This window comes from Ranitomeya variabilis, chromosome 2, assembly GCF_051348905.1.
Source record: "Ranitomeya variabilis isolate aRanVar5 chromosome 2, aRanVar5.hap1, whole genome shotgun sequence".
Classification (NCBI taxonomy): domain Eukaryota; kingdom Metazoa; phylum Chordata; class Amphibia; order Anura; family Dendrobatidae; genus Ranitomeya; species Ranitomeya variabilis.
The window spans coordinates 909,195,860-909,213,389 of record NC_135233.1 but is presented as its reverse complement, the minus strand read 5'-3'; the positions used below and the strand labels follow the sequence as shown (position 1 = coordinate 909,213,389).

At 44.2% G+C, this 17,530-nt stretch overlaps 1 protein-coding gene across 1 annotated transcript in view; it reads left to right on the top strand.

Moving 5' to 3' along the window:
- LOC143808172 (uncharacterized) overlaps positions 1-14,459 on the top strand; it is a 51,015-nt gene extending 36,556 nt beyond the window's left edge. Inside the window, exon 5 of the mRNA XM_077290550.1 lies at positions 7,775-14,459. Within this exon, the coding sequence (XP_077146665.1) occupies positions 12,023-12,832 (810 nt within the window). The 5' untranslated portion in view covers positions 7,775-12,022 and the 3' untranslated portion in view covers positions 12,833-14,459. The remainder of the gene's footprint in view (positions 1-7,774) is intronic.
- Positions 14,460-17,530: the final 3,071 nt, after the last annotated feature.

Below are 17,530 nucleotides of genomic sequence, written 5' to 3'. Positions count from 1 at the left end.
GTAAAGCGACATAATGGAGAAGGTGGAGGAACTTTAATTTTCTCTCCACCTCCAAAAAAAGTATCCCAATCTGATCAAAATCTGCTCACAGTCTAATTAGCATAATCGGACCATTTTTGTCAGATGGAGAGAAAACGGCGGTGTGACCTTAGCCTTAAAAGAATCAATAATTTCTGTAGACCCCTAGTACCCTTTAAACCCATTTGGTTCTTCATGAAAATAACTGGGATACAGGAAGCAAAATATTAGCTGTAGATGATCATCTTCAATTTCTGTAATAGAAACTAATTGCATTAATTATGTGACTATACAGAAAAAAAACCTAATTAATCCAGAGCACATGTGATAAACATGTTATTAAAATTTATATTGAAAGTCTAATGTGTTCTCGGTGCAATGGTGCTAATTTACCAGTATGATAAAAACCAGTATTCGCTAATATTAAAGATACATATCCCAGTAATAGAGCAGCCCAGACATTGCATTGATTTCCTGTTTGTTCATGAACCTCTGTTAGAATCTCACTATAGGTTATGCTTCCATAGCAACGCTCGTCCGTGCCGGGTGCAGGGAGCCGCCAGCTTACAGATAGGGATGCCTCTGCACTTCTATTAATTAAAATAAACTGTAATGTTACCATGCAGCTGCTAATGTGACAATGTATATTGATGTGATGTTCTTGTTGCCTGACACCAGGTTTTTCCAGTAATTCTTATTAGGGTTTGTGTTTTAACTCCTTAACATCTGCATCACTCTTCTTCATGCTTTAAGTGGCTGACTGACACTTGGGATCAGGAGCAGAAATGTGTCTATGTGTCTTTGTAACTATGTAGTCAGGGATTTTGTTCTAACGCAACAGCACATTACTTCGTAGCAGAACACCAGCCGGCAGCAACATTCAGGGGCTACGGGGAGAAGTGAGTAGAAGCAGGTTTGTGTTGACTTTTGCTCTGATTGGAATACTAATGAACTGAAGTACCTTGGGCTCACCAAAATACTGATATTGAGAGTCTGCCTCATGCTAAACAAAACCTGATCCCGATTCATCAAAGTAATTAGCCAGAATTCTGGTGTAAATTACTCTGAAAAGTTGCACTAGGAGTTGCAAAAAAATGTTGTAACTTTGGGCATTTTCACAGCAGTTTCACCCAACTTTGCCTAAATGGATGGAACTAGGGTGGGACAGAAGTGCGACAGGGTCGTGATGAAGTAAAAACAGTCCAACTTTTACTTAAAGAATGGCAGACTTTACAAGTAAGCATACAAGATAGGGCCCAACAGGTTATCGTCTTTCCCACAGGTATCGGCACAACTTTCGCCCTGGTTCTCAGTATGGGTGGGGTGTCCCTCTTGCTATCTTCTCTAGCACTAGAAATTCTTCAACATCACTAGCAGTGCACCCTGATTGTAATACTTTCCGCCCCATGTAGTCTGATTCCATCTTTGCCTGTAGCTTCACAGGCTGAGTGCATCCAAGGTCCCCGACATCCATCTCAAGATCCCATCATGCTAGTAGATGGAATCACAATGAAGGGTATTTTTGGCCATCCACTGCCCCAAGTATTAGGCCCATGTTGTCCCTGGCAGACTAATGCGTGAGACAGCTGCTGCCACTTCACACTACTGTCCCTCAAATGTCTGAAACTTCCTGAACCTGACACTAACACTCAGTTTCCCCTTCCAAACTGGACCGGCTAGGCTAGGCTGCAGCCCCAGTGAGTGCTACCGTTTTATATCATTCATGCATATTAAATACATTTAACCTTTTAGGGTGACAAGGAGCAGACCATCAGCTCCACCACTCCTACTATGATACAGTTTGTCTAATTCAAGACAAGTTAAGGCAGTACCTTACTCCAGTCACTGAGTAAAATTTGTAGCGAAGAGCACAGAGGCACACGCCACTTGTCAGATGCTCCTGATTGATTAAGAGGCATACACATCTTAATAAGTCAGGCTCTTCTTACTCCACCACGTGCCCTCATCAAGACTGATGTTAACAACACCGTTCTTGCTGAATCAGGGCCTCTATGTGTGACCTTCATCAATAGCCTGCTTATGCGTTTTGGATTAGTGCAACTCAGTCATTAGATTTATATGTATATCTCCACCTCGCTGTTCTATGAATCTTCCATGCATCACCAGGATTGAGCTTGGATTTCTGATGGCCGAACAGTTTGCAACTGCAGAATTGATGAGCTGTAGCAACATGTTTTTCTTTTGATATGAAGTCATGTTTAAGCCCTCATTTATTTTCATTAACAATTGCATTAATATCATTGCACACGTAGATCATATATCATTAATGAAGTAACTCAAACAAGTCATAACCACCAGCATCAAGCTCTATAGCCAGCTTTAGAAAAAAGTTGACTGCTTTATTATTTGGCTAGAGCGTTTAGACATACAGTGCAAGTCAAAAGGTTGAGTGCACCTATTTCTATCACCAGTGATTCATCTCATACCATCAAACTTACTCTTGAATGCGTCAACATACAACAAGTTTAAGGGTACCGTTACACAAAACGATTTACCAACGATCACGACCAGCGATACGACCTGGCCGTGATCGTTGGAAAGTCGTTGTGTGGTCGCTGGAGAGCTGTCACACAGACAGCTCTCCAGCGACCAACGATGCCGAAGTCCCCGGGTAACCAGGGTAAACATCGGGTTACTAAGCGCAGGGCCGTGCTTAGTAACCCGATGTTTACCCTGGTTACCATCGTAAATGTAAAAAAAAACAAAAAACGTACATACTCACATTCCGGTGTCCGTCAGGTCCCTCGCCGTCTGCTTCCCGCACTGACTGAGTGCCGGCCGTAAAGTGAAAGCAGACGTCACCGCTGTGCTCTGCTTTTACTTTCCGGCCGGCAGTCAGTCAGTGCGGGAAGCAGACGGCTAGGGACCTGACGGACACCGGAATGTGAGTATGTACGTTTTGTTTTTTTTTACATTTACGATGGTAACCAGGGTAAACATCGGGTTACTAAGCGCGGCCCTGCGCTTAGTAACCCGATGTTTACCCTGGTTACAAGCGAACGCATCGCTGGATCGGTGTCACACACACCGATCCAGCGATGACAGCGGGAGATCCAGCGACGAAATAAAGTTCCAAACGATCTGCTACGACGTACGATTCTCAGCAGGGTCCCTGATCGCTGCTGCGTGTCAGACACAGCGATATCGTATGGATATCGCTGGAACGTCACGGATCGTACCGTCGTAGCGACAAAAGTGCCACTGTGAGACGGTACCCTTAGACATTACAATTGCATTGTACGTGCTGTAAAAAGATATGATGGTTGGAAAAAAAATCATACTTTAATGCTCCTTTTACCAAATATTTATCACCCAAAACTGTCAAAGTGAAGGGGGTGTTGTGGATTATGGTGATTTGTCCCCTTTAAAGGGAATGTATCCCCTGTAGTATTTTTCATAATGAAAGGGAACCTCACAGCTGATACACTGCCTGATCCACTGGCTGCATGATTTCAACCATGTATGTTTGACTCAAACACTACGGCACTACATGGATCAGGCAGCATGTGTCAGTTTTCAGGTTCTCTTTAACAGCAGATAGCGATGCATATTTTAATTTTGTAATTTTTAGCATTTCTCATTGTAATTTTTTGTTTTTAATTTTATTTACATGATTATGGGGGCAGCCATCTACGGTAGCCTGAGCTTCTAAAAAACATTTAAAAATACAGGTCCTTCTCAAAAAATTAGCATATAGTGTTAAATTTCATTATTTACCATAATGTAATGATTACAATTAAACTTTCATATATTATAGATTCATTATCCACCAACTGAAATTTGTCAGGTCTTTTATTGTTTTAATACTGATGATTTTGGCATACAACTCCTGATAACCCAAAAAACCTGTCTCAATAAATTAGCATATTTCACCCGGCCAATCAAATCAAAGTGTTTTTTAATAACAAACAAAAAAACCATCAAATAATAATGTTCAGTTATGCACTCAATACTTGGTCGGGAATCCTTTGGCAGAAATGACTGCTTCAATGCGGCGTGGCATGGAGGCAATCAGCCTGTGACACTGCTGAGATGTTATGGAGGCCCAGGATGCTTCAATAGCGGCCTTAAGCTCATCCAGAGTGTTGGGTCTTGCGTCTCTCAACTTTCTCTTCACAATATCCCACAGATTCTCTATGGGGTTCAGGTCAGGAGAGTTGGCAGGCCAATTGAGCACAGTAATACCATGGTCAGTAAACCATTTACCAGTGGTTTTGGCACTGTGAGCAGGTGCCAGGTCGTGCTGAAAAATGAAATCTTCATCTCCATAAAGCATTTCAGCCGATGGAAGCATGAAGTGCTCCAAAATCTCCTGATAGCTAGCTGCATTGACCCTGCCCTTGATGAAACACAGTGGACCAACACCAGCAGCTGACATGGCACCCCACACCATCACTGACTGTGGGTACTTGACACTGGACTTCAGGCATTTTGGCATTTCCTTCTCCCCAGTCTTCCTCCAGACTCTGGCACCTTGATTTCCGAATGACATGCAAAATTTGCTTTCATCAGAAAAAAGTACTTGGGACCACTTAGCAACAGTCCAGTGCTGCTTCTCTGTAGCCCAAAAAGTGGCTTTACCTGGGGAATGCGGCACCTGTAGCCCATTTCCTGCACACGCCTGTGCACGGTGGCTCTGGATGTTTCCACACCAGACTCAGTCCACTGCTTCCTCAGGTTCCCCAAGGTCTGGAATCGGTCCTTCTCCACAATCTTCCTCAGGGTCCGGTCACCTCTTCTCGTTGTACAGCGTTTTCTGCCACATTGTTTCCTTCCAACAGACTTACCATTGAGGTGCCTTGATACAGCACTCTGGGAACAGCCTATTTGTTGAGAAATTTCTTTCTGGATCTTACCCTCTTGCTTGAGGGTGTCAATGATGGCCTTCTTGACATCTGTCAGGTCGCTAGTCTTACCCATGATGGGGGTTTTGAGTAATGAACCAGGCAGGGAGTTTTTAAAAGCCTCAGGTATCTTTTGCATGTGTTTAGAGTTAATTAGTTGATTCAGAAGATTAGGGTAATAGGTCGTTTAGAGAACCATTTCTTGATATGCTAATTTATTGAGACAGGTTTTTTGGGTTATCAGGAGTTGTATGCCAAAATCATCAGTATTAAAACAATAAAAGACCTGACAAATTTCAGTTGGTGGATAATGAATCTATAATATATCAAAGTTTAATTGTAATCATTACATTATGGTAAATAATGAAATTTAACACTATATGCTAATTTTTTGAGAAGGACCTGTATATTTTACAGCAGTGACAAGAACAGTAGAAAACAATTGACACAATCAGACTTATAGTCTTGAATAGAAGTATTTTTCTGGGCACTCTGATATGGCAGGGAGAGGGGGGATGACCATCACCTATTGTGAATGGTGTGATTCTGTGTTATCTACTTTACATATAGGTTTATCTCTTATCATCAGAATCCTGTCTGTAATAATAATGAGATGAATACAGGAAGTATGAACATAATATTGTGCTTAGCGGCTAGTGTGATAATTGCAGGTTTTCAAGAGTTTTTTTAAATAGATTGTAATCTGGAAAATTAAAAAAATATTAAAACATTTAAAAAATATAATTGACATAAAAATGTTTATTATAAAAAATTGGTCATTTTGATTACATATCACATTCTTTTTGCATACAAGATAGGAAGGCACTTTGGGGTAAAATGGTTCCCCACTTTGGGATGACGAAAAGAAGTGGTTGCAAAGTGATGTTACTCTGATGGAACAAGCCTTAGTATTAACAATGACAGACTGACACTTACGACTGTTGAATGAAACTTTACTGATGCTTGTGCAGCGCCCCAGAGTCCTGGTCGTTGCAGTACTGTGGCTCCGCCGCTAAGGGGGGCTATGGTACGTCTGATGGCACTGAAGGAGTTCATCTGACCAGGTATCACATACACCAATACATTTCACAGTCTGGCCTCCAGGGGGAGCTAAGGGTACTATTCATTAGGCCACTCCTCACAGTCTGGTAAAACTGGGGGTTAGGCAGGAAGTTAGAGAGAACGCTGACTGGGTTGGAACCAGACAACACCTTGTGGCAGGGGGTGTTGTAGGGGAAGATTCGGTAGGGTCCCTGTCAGGGGTGGGATCCTGACAGAGGCCTGGCAAACAGAGAGAAAGCTACGGGACAGCGCCTGCACTTCATAGCGGCGGTGCCCTAAGAAAGGACAAGAAGCGAGATTTATTGTGCTGAGTGAGAAACGAGATCAACGCAACAGGGAGAAATACCAGTAGGAGTCGTGCTGTTAGACCGAGGCAACATCCTACTGAGGCGTAAGTAACCGGTGGCCAGAACACCGAGGAAGTACAGAGCTCTAAGCATTACTTCAAGCCAACGGCAGGACAGAGAGCTATAGGCTGGCTGTCTCACCTACATCACCTACGCAGACATAGGGGGCAACTTGTGGAGAGGGGCGACTCTAGGGTCCCGGAAGCGCTCCGAGCCTTCCCGTCATACGGGTGCGTCCTACCATAAGATCTGGGGGACGAGATTAAGAAGAACATCAGAATCGAGTTGTTGTGAGGGAACACGAGAAACAGACACAACAGTTGTGGGGACTATCCCGTAAGCACAGCAGGGTAGGACCACAACACATAAGCGCTAGAAGGAAGGCACAGATTTCCACCTGCAAAGGGAACTCTGGAGGTGCCATCGGACCGGCCGGACTTGCGCAGCCTGGTTAACCGTACTCCGGACTGAGGACCCAGAAGCCTTCAGTAAAGAGGTAAAGAGACTGCAACCTGGTGTCCTCGTTATTTACTTCACCGCACCACCACCACCATCCACACCTTTCATTGTGCGCCCCTCAGCAGGGTCACGGACTGGGTCTAGCCATCGTGACAACCCCAGAGCAGAGACTCAGAGGCCCAGTACCGGGTACCCCTCGGCCCTGCGGCAGTGGGGGCGCTGCACTTGCACAGTCTGCTTGCAATTTTTTCAGCAGCACCTACTTTCCCTGGCACAATCTTAGAATACATACAGCTGTCATGCTCTGGAAATCCACTCACCAGTCTGTGCACTGCATTCCGATCTCACTCAGATATATATGGCCTTCTGACTCTGCCTTTATGATGCAAGAATCCTACATAGTCAGGAACCAGTATCCTAGCTGTCTCACATATGCACTCTTCTTCAAATTCAATCATTAGCATACAGATTCCTCTTGTGTGGCTTCTCTTTGCCCCTTTGTAGTAGTTAATTTCTGCCATATACAGATGCACTTTGTAAATTTAGGTATAACCTTAATGCTTACCTCTGTGATCTTTGTTCCCTTTTAATATTGGCAGTTTCATGCTGGTGGCCTGCTCTCCTCCAGTTGATATCAAGAACGCTGACTCCATCAGAGGCTGGGGCTTTTGATATGCTCCACTGTGGTCCTCATTAAGTTTGGTTTTGTGCAGCTTTGCTCAAGAGGACAGAATCATTTTGATAAAAAGTGATTTTGAAATACAGGCTTGTTGTTAAACAGAATACAGAATGTGTCATGGACTTGTTCCGTTTGACTTTGATTATTATTTTATCAGTTTATTTTAAACGTTTCCTTTTATTTTTTCATTTTTCTTCCTCTTTCTTTATATGATTAAAACAAAATGAACATATGAGAAGTAGTAATGTTGAGGAGAGCCATAAGATCAAATACTTAATTAACCACAAGACATAAGGTAATTGAGAGAAGCAACCCATAACATGTATTGTTTAACTTTACATAAGTTTTCTTCAGATCAAAGTGAGACACTAAAGATGGCCGCCATTTCCTGTATCAGCATGCCGTGTGCTCTGGTATCCAAGATGACGCCCACCCTGATGACCTCATGGATCCACCCACATTGACGCCCACCCTAATGACCTCACGGACCAACCCACCCTGATGACCTCATGGATCCGCCCATGGACTTGCTCATGCCCAACCCACTAACCAATGAAGTACATCCGATCACTCCCATTTTAGAGCTAACCGAGCCCCCTTACAGGAGATATATAACATTGTGTTTGACTAATAAACTTCCCTTCTTGGAGCTGAGCCACACATTGATCAAGGAGAGTTACAGCTGACTGTGTCTGGTGTATTTCTTTAGTGCATATGATCAATATCCATTAGGCCAGGAGTAGGCAACTAGAGAATTGAACATTTTATTATTTGTTCAACCCTAATATTTGGCCGCCCAACCTGGGGCCAGCAGAGGAGAGCCCTGAACCCTGAGGATCGGCGAGTGGAACGGCTGGATGCACTGAGTACCCCGAACCTGGAGACTGATCACCTCCTTAACAGAACACGGTAAGTCTGCTGATTTTTATAATCTGTAGTCTTTACCTTGTGTCCTTCGGGGTATCCTGTGCAGATTGCCTGACCGTGTCCGGTTTTCTTGGTATCTGTAAGACGGCAGAAGGGTCTCTCCGCTGCTGGTCATTTAATTGCAAGAACCGTCACATGTTTTTAGTTGCCTGCTGCCTGTTACATGTTGTGAAGAGGGGAGATGACTAGTAGTTAAGAGAAGCAAGTTTTTTTTTCTACAGAGGCAAGTGATAAAACAGGAAGAGCAAGTTTGTTTTTTTTGTTTTTTTTTTACAGAAGGAGATGACTGGTAGTTAAGAGAAGCATTGTGTTTGGAACAGGAAGAGCAGGTTTTTAGGAAAGAAAAGAAGCAAGTGTTTACAGAAGGAAAAGCATGTGGTAGAACGGGATAAACAGGTTTTTAGAGAAGCAAGCAAGTGTAGAAAGAAAAAAAAAATAATAATTTTTGTCTGTGGTATACGGTTGTCGCCTGTGATAAGATTTTCAGTTCTGTATAAGAGAGACTAGGACCTGGAGTGATTGACTCGGCCTAGGGGGGCCCGGTAAAGCTTGGAGTGATTGACTCAGTTCGGGCATAATAAATTGTGTAGCGGCTCATTAAAAACTTGGAGTGATTGACTCAGTTTGAGCCAAATAAATAAATTTTGAGTTTTTGCCCCGTGACATCGAGTGAGTGACTCTGCACAGGGACTGGTAAGTTAGGGAACAATTTGACAAAGTAGGGAATAATTGGTTTGTAAAGTACGGAGCACGGAAGTCAGACAGGGACCACATGACAAGAAGCAATAGGAACTGAGTACTGCAGACTCAGTTCCCTTTAGAATCTCAGGTTTGAGTCATCTCCCCCGTCTTATTGTTTGTTTGGTGTTTGTTATCTTGATAGATAGATATATATACTGTGTATCTATAGAAAGATGGAGAAATTAATGCAGTTCTGCCGTATGGGCACTAAGCCAAATTCAGATGGCAAGTTAGACTCATGCACATTAGTGGAAATTGTGTGGAATGCCAGAAGGGGGGATGGTTACAGCCCCTGGAGTGGAAGATTGTCTTAGAAAAAAAAAAAAAAAGAAAGAAAAGGTATCCTAGAAGATAATGGATTGTTGTCTATTGCTAGGGCAGGAGAAAGAGTCTCTGAAAGTCTGTATAGAGAAAATTGGGTAGAAGAGGAAAGGAATAAAAAGAAAAGAGTTTTGAGTTGTGTATTACAAAAATATAACCTGTGAGTGGCCACCACCGTATAATGGTGGCCCAGAGCCATGTGCTAAATGTAATAGCGGCCATTTTGTTGATGGCAAATGTGTTAAATGTAATAGCAGCCATAATGGTGGCCCAGAGCCATGTGCTAAATCTAATAGCGGCCATTTTGTGGATGGCAAATGTAATTCTGACGGCAGCCATTTTGTGGATGGCAAATGTAATTCTAATAGCGGCCATTTTGTGGATGGCAAATGTTTTAATTCTAACAGCGGCCATTTTGTGGATGGCAAATGTTTTAATTCTAATAGCGGCCATTTTGTGGATGGCAAATGTAATTCTGACGGCTGCCATTTTGTGGATGGCAAATGTTTTAATTCTAACAGCGGCCATTTTGTGGATGGCAAATGTTTTAATTCTAATAGCGGCCATTTTGTGGATGGCAAATGTTTTAATTCTAATAGCAGCCACCATTTTGTGGATGGCAAATGTTTTAATTCTAATAGCGGCCATTTTGTGGATGGCAAATGTAATTCTGACGGCGGCCATTTTGTGGATGGCAAATGTAATTCTGACGGCGGCCATTTTGTGGATGGCAAATGTAATTCTGACGGCGGCCATTTTGTGGATGGCAAATGTACTGTTCCTGGTGGTGAACATCTCAGACTAAGGCTACACACCACATCACCAAATCCTTGTTACCCAGTAATGACCACTAATGGCCAATACTATATTCCTTCGGGAAGTGAACAGGCTTTACCCATGTTTCCTATCTCAGTGGTTTCCAATGAGGCACCGACCCTTTCCCCTATCACACCTGTCGTGAATCCAGCAATACTCCCACCTGGATCGTCCCCGGCACCTACCCTTTCTACTGTCACTTCCACTGCCAATTTAGCCGCACACCCACATGAGATGCTCCAAGCAGCGGCCTCTCCTCCCAATGCTTCCACTACAACAGCACTCTCACACAGTCTACCTAACCCTATACCTGGTATCTCACAGGCTGTCTCACAGCCAAGCGCACACCTGTATGGGACGGTGGCAACTGTATCAAGGGGGGGCTCAATCTGGGAGGGGGATACCAATAGCACAGGAAGAACAAAGGGGAGGGAATGTTGGCAACCTATTTTTGAAAAAGAACTTCCTGAGGGACCCTTGTTAGTGGTGGGAAAGGGTGACATAACAACAATGGAGACAGACGCTATTGTTAATGCTGCCAATTCTCGGTTAGAGCACAATGGAGGTGTAGCTAGAGCTATAGTGGAAGCAGGAGGGGCGACTATACAAGCTGACAGTCAAATCATTGTTGAGTCACGTGGTCAGATAGCTGTTGGGGACATAGCGGTGACTAAAGCTGGCAATCTTCCGTGTAGAATCATAATACACGCTGTGACCCCTAATGTTGACCCTATTCATCCAGACGTTAGTGCTCAACAACTTTGTGCAGCAATAACTCGCATTAATGAGGACAGGACTGTTAAAGCTTTTAAGACTGCCTGTGTCACCTGGACCCCACACCATGATACTGGAGCTGCCCAAATAGAGCTCCTCATTCCAAGACTCCTCCTGCTCCTCATACACAAGTGATTACATCTGTACTCCCGGTGCCATCTCTACTCCCGCTTCAGGTGCCACCACCAACAGTGCCAATGCTCATGTCTGAGGAGCCCACCATCTATGTCAAGTTTACACCCCAGCAAGCTGCTACTCTGTTGAACGAACTTCCAGATCCAGAAAAACAGCTGATGCCTTTCAACAGAAGCATGCTTCAAATCCAAAGGAATCACCCAGCCATGTGGCAAGATCTCATTTCCCTGCCAAATCTTAGAGCAGGCGATGCATATTGGCCTGTTATGGATATCGTGTTCAATGATGACTCACTTGCCAGTGACGAGACATGGGACTCTGGTGTTGAGTTCTGCCAAGAACCTAAGACATGGGCCTCGGATGAGTTGGCTGACCTATCGCTTATTGTCGCCAAAGGTTTCCAGATGCCTCAAGCTGATGCAGCCATTGTACGATGACCTCAAGACGTCAGAGTTTCCACTATGTACCAAATCCGTGGAAGCTTTCTACGCTCTTAAACAGGCCATACAGTCTGCACCAGCTCTTGGAATCCAAAATCCTGATATCATCTGAGGACACCAAGTTCTCTTAACGGCTCCATATGACATAATTGCTATTCTTGGAACCTAAACATCTGTTGGTGCAGCGTCATATGAGACTCCAATGTTCGCTCTTGGTTCCGGATAATGTCACTCTTGTCCGCTGCAGCATCTTCAAACTGTCCACGCTGTTTCCTCTTTCCAGGGGGGATGTGGATGATGATACTGATGCTCTCGGAGAAGATGCCTCTACACACTCAGAGGATCATGACTGTCTTGAACAAATGCAGGAAGAAGCAGCCTCCAAGAAAAACGTGTCTGAAGACCCACTCCCACATGCTGACCTGACGTTCTTCACTGATGGTTCCAGATTTGCAGATGAAACAGGAAGATTCCATACGGGATATGCCGTGGTTACACATGACCAGGTCATCTCAGCCGGATCCCTACCACCGCACGTCTGCACAAGAAGCGGAACTTAAGGCTTTGAAGTTGGCTTGTCAGGAAGCGACGGAGAAGGTGGTCAACATCTACACGGATTCAAGATCTTCTTTCGGAGTGGCTCGTGACTTTGGCAGTATCTGGACAGCCAGAGGATACCCAACGTCCAGTGGAACTCCTCTAAAACATGCTGCTACCATACAAGAACTTGTGGTCACTCTGGATCTACCTTCAAAGGTTGCAGTGATCGAGATCAAAGCTCACGGGAGATTGGATTTTCCAGAAGCAAAGGGGAACTTCTTTGCTGACAAAACAGCAAAGACCTATGCTGTGGATCCATTTAGGAAAGAGAAAGCAGCGGTGTACGTGTCACAAGACACTGAAGAAGGGACTAAAGCCTCTCTTATGAGGATTATCCATCTACATCAAGGCAAGACATCAGATGATGAAAAGAAGTCATGGCAAGAAGGAGGAGCTAAAAAGGATGAAGATGGAGTCTGGAAGGTGAACAAAAAGCTCTGTCTACCCCGTAATCTGTACCCCTCAGTGACAGAATGGGCACACGGTATCACCCACAGAGGCAAGAATCAGATGAATGACCTAATTTGGAAGACTTATATGGCACCTGGAATCTCTACTATCACCCAAAAATTATTTCAAGTCCTGCCTTGTGTGTGCAACATGCAATCCAGCACCGCCTCAGAAAGTTACTCAGAAACATTTGACTAAACCACTTTATCCCTTTCAGAGGATTCAGATTGATCGCATTCAAATGCCAAAAGTAGGGAAGTACGAGTATGTACTGGTAGTGACTGACATGTTCTCAGGATGGCCCGAAGCCTATCCAGTAACCAACATGACTGCCAGAGTGACTGTTAAGAGACTGATGACTGAAGTAGTCTGCAGATATGGGGTCCCAGAGGTAATTGAGAGTGACCAAGTACATGCGTTCACTGCAGCACTGACAAAGGAACTATGGACATTGGTGGGACCTGATTTGGGTTTACATACTCCATATCTCCCACAGAGCAGTGGGAAAATAGAAACACTGAATGGCACTTTCAAAAATAAAATACTGAAAGCCAGTTAGGAGGTCAGACTTGGACAGACATTTTGCACGTTGCCTTATACTCAGTCAGAAACACTCCAAAGGGTCCTACTAAACTCACACCATTCGAGATTCTTTTTGGGGAACCTCCAAGATTGGGTCAATATTTTCCACAACAGCTAGCCTTAGGAAGTGATACTCTGGTAAAATATGTAATTGTTGTTACTAAAGAACTGTCAGTAACACATGTACGAGTTTTATCATCCATTCCAGGTCCAGATTCCAGTGAAGGTACCCATGCTCTCCAACCTGGTGACTACGTGCTTGTAAAGAAGTGCATCAGAAAGACATCTCTGGAGTCGAGATTTGAGGGTCCTACTAAGTGCTCCTGACTACTCCTACTTTGGTCAGGGTTGCTGAGCGCCTCCTGGATCCATCTCTCACATTATAAAGTTGTTAGACAGTTAGGGACAGAGTAGGATCTGACCTGCTTGTCAAAGTCCAGCTACAAAGGGAGGTTTTCCACAAGGGAAAACTTGTCTCAAACTGGTGAAAACTCCAATTCCCCCTCCCGGGCAAGACGGTCAGATCTAGGATGTGTACATCAGGGTTAGTCGCACACGTGTATTTTATGTAACCATGGAGATGGAAGATTGGAGACTAATAGATCTCGCAGGTAGTAAAGTCCCGAGGACATGGGTAACGCGCTCCGATATACCTCCTCGGTATACCCATAATTAGTCACACATTCTCTGGTGTCAGTAGCATCCGTATTGTCATGAAGCCTCTGATGTCATAGTGACACTTAACACTGGTGGGTTAGAGAACCATGGTGGGATCAAGATAAAAAAAAGGTTAATAAAGTATTTAGGGGGGACTGTTGAGGAGAGCCATAAGATCAAATACTTAATTAACCACAAGACATAAGGTAATTGAGAGAAGCAACCCATAACATGTATTGTTTAACTTTACATAAGTTTTCCTCAGATCAAAGTGAGACACTAAAGATGGCCGCCATCTCCTGTACCAGAGCCGTGTGCTCTGGTATCCAAGATGAACAATGAAGACACTAAAGATGGCCGCCATTTCCTGTATCAGCATGCCGTGTGCTCTGGTATCCAAGATGACGCCCACCCTGATGACCTCATGGATCCACCCACATTGACGCCCACCCTGATGACCTCACGGACCAACCCACCCTGATGACCTCATGGATCCGCCCATGGACTTGCTCATGCCCAACCCACTAACCAATGAAATACATCCGATCACTCCCATTTTAAAGCTAACCGAGCCCCTTTTCAGGAGATATATAACATTGTGTTTGACTAATAAACTTCCCTTCTTGGAGCTGAGCCACACATTGATCAAGGAGAGTTACAGCTGACTGTGTCTGGTGTATTTCTTTAGTGCACATGATCAATATCCATTAGGCCAGGAGTAGGCAACTAGAGAATTGAACATTTTATTAATTGTTCAACCCTAATAGTAATACAAATATATTTTTCCATACTTACATCCTTTGAATGAAAATATTCTCGACATGTGTTTGTATTCTTATTATAAAGATAGACTTATCCCACTTTAACTCCTTCATGATATTTGATGTAAGTTTACATCATGGTCAGGAAATTTATGACATGGCTATCATGTGGGTACAGGAGCAGTGCCCACATGATGACCAACGGGAGCTTGGCTCAACCCCTTAACGACCACCGATATGCCTTTTAATGGCAGCAGTTAAGGGTACTTATTCCTCAGTGCTGCTTTTTAATGGCGCTGACAAATAAGTGTATAGTGCCCCCCAGCATAGAAAAATCTCCGGGGTCTTGGCTGTCAGACGTAGCTGAGATCCCAGAGAACATGATTTGAGTCGGTTTTTACAGTCTCCAGTCAAGTGATCGCTGTTATTCACCAAATAACGGCGATCACAAAAAAAGTCCGATTTCCATTCATTTCTCTCTCATCTGATATGATCTAGCATATCAGAGGAGAGAGAAATGGGGTGCCCCAAGCCCACACGGCAGCTCTGCCATCCCCGGCCCCTCCTGCTCCTTCCGCCGGCCCTCCAAGTCATCTTCCCGGAAGAAAATGGCAGGCACATGCGCAGTGCGCCTGCCGAGATCTGCCGGCCGGTACCTGACAACAATAGGAGATTTTTCCTACAGGTTAATTTTGACCACTGTGATAGACCCTATCACAGTGACCAAAGGAAAAAGTAAATCAAACCCCTCTTTGTCACCCCCTTAGTTAGATAAAAATTATAAATAACAAAATTGTAATTTTTTTCCATTCTTTGCAGTTAGGATTAGGGTTGGGGCTGGTTAGGGTTATGGTTGTGGTTAGAGCTGTGGTTTGGATTGGGGCTAGGGTTGGGGTTGTGTTGGGGCTAGAGTTGTGTTAGTGTTATGGTTGTGTTGGGGTTAGGGTTGTGGTGTTGGGGTCAGTATAGCTTTGAGGTTAGGGTTGTGTTGGGGTCAGGGTTGAGGTTGTGGCTAGGGTTGGGGTTAGGGTTGTGGTTACGGTGTGTTGGCGTTAGTGTTGGAGTTAGGGCTGTGTTAGGGTTGGAGTTAGAATTGGGGGGTTTCCACATCAGTGGGTCTCCAAATGCGACATGGTGCCCACCATCGATTCCAGACAATTTTACGTTCAAAAAGTCAAACGGTGCTCCCTCCCTTCTGAGCCCTGCCATGCTCCCAAACAGTGGCTTTCCCCCACATACGGGGTATTGACGATCTCAGGAGAAATTGCTCAACAAACTTTGTGATCCATTTTCTCCTGATACCCTTTTGAAAATAAAAAAGTTTGGGTCTAAAATAAATATTTTGTGAAAAAAGTTAAAAGTTAATTTTTTCCTTCCACATTGCTTTAGTTCTCGTGAAGCACCTGAAGGGTTAATAAACTTCTTGAATGTGGTTTTGCGCACCTTGAGGGGTGCACTTTTTAGAATGGTGTCACTTTTGGGTACTTTCTTTCATATTGATCCTACAAAGTCACTTCAAATGTGAGGTGGTCTGTAAAAACAAATTGGTTTTGTAAATTTTGTTGGAAAAATGAGACATCGCTGGTCAACTTTTAACCCTTATAATGTCCTAACAAAAAAATATGTTTCTAAAATTGTGGTAATGTAAAGTAGACATGTGGGAAGTATTATTTATTAACTATTTTGTGTTACACGACTCTCTGATTTAAGGACACAAAAATTAAAAGTTTGAAAATTACAAAATTTTCAAAATTTTGGCCAAATTTCCTTTTTTTTTCATAAATAAACACGTCATAGTGAATAAACTTTACCACTAACATGAAGTACAATATCTCACAAAAAAACAGTTTCACAATCAGTGGAATCTGTTGACAGTGGTCAGAATTGTAAAAATTGGCTTGGTCATTAAGGTCAAAATTGGCTCTGTCACTAAGGGGTTAAATGAAAGCTGAGCCCTGGCTCCGTCGCAGAGAAATAAAAAAGTTATAGCTCTCAGAATATAGAGATGCAAAAACAATATTTTTTCTATAAAGTTGTTTTATTTGTGTAAAAGCAGCAAAACATAAAAAAATTATATAAATGTGGTATCGCTGTAATCGTACCAACCCAAAGAATAATGCTGTCTTATCACTTTTACCACATGGTGAATGGCACAGGAGATAGACAGGGCCTAACTTGCAGCTGGAGCAGACCTCTGGTGTGATTGCTCTGCAGAGCCTCATGACGTGTGATCTCTAAAGTGAGAGGTGATCGAGAGGACGGATAGCGTAATCGAGTGGAGAGAGAGAAGTGATCGAAAGTATGGAGTGCTCAATCAGAGATTGAACCAGATGCAGTCCAGAGTAACTTTGCTGCCACATTATAGTGAATGAATCCCTCAGATGTTTCTTCTGAATCTCATTCCTAAGTGCTCAGCGTAGCACACAGGCAGGGCCGCCATCAGGGCATTACAGCCATGACTGGCGTATGGGGCCCGGAGGGCAGAGGGGGCCCGCATCGGGCCCCGTCTCATCTGCTCACCGGGCCCCTACCGGCAGCCGCAGGCTAAACCGGGCCCTTAGCGGCGCTGCAGCTGTTTAACGCTATTGACGTGTGGGCCCGCGCCCGCACGTCAATAGTTAACAGCCGCCAGCCAATCTGAGGCTGGCAGCTGATGTCAGCCGCAGCGTGCATGTCGCCAGCATCTGACGTCATTGTCAGTCGCCGGCGAGTGCGCGCTTCAGCTGCGTGCAGAGAGCAGGAGCGTGGCCAGGTAAGCAGAACTTTTTTTTTTTTTTATTGAGAGCGGCGATCCGGGGGGTCCCGGGCAGAATGCTGGACACAGGGGCAGAACGCTGGACATGGGGGCAGAACGCTGGACACGGGGGCACAAAGCTGGACACGGGGGCACAAAGCT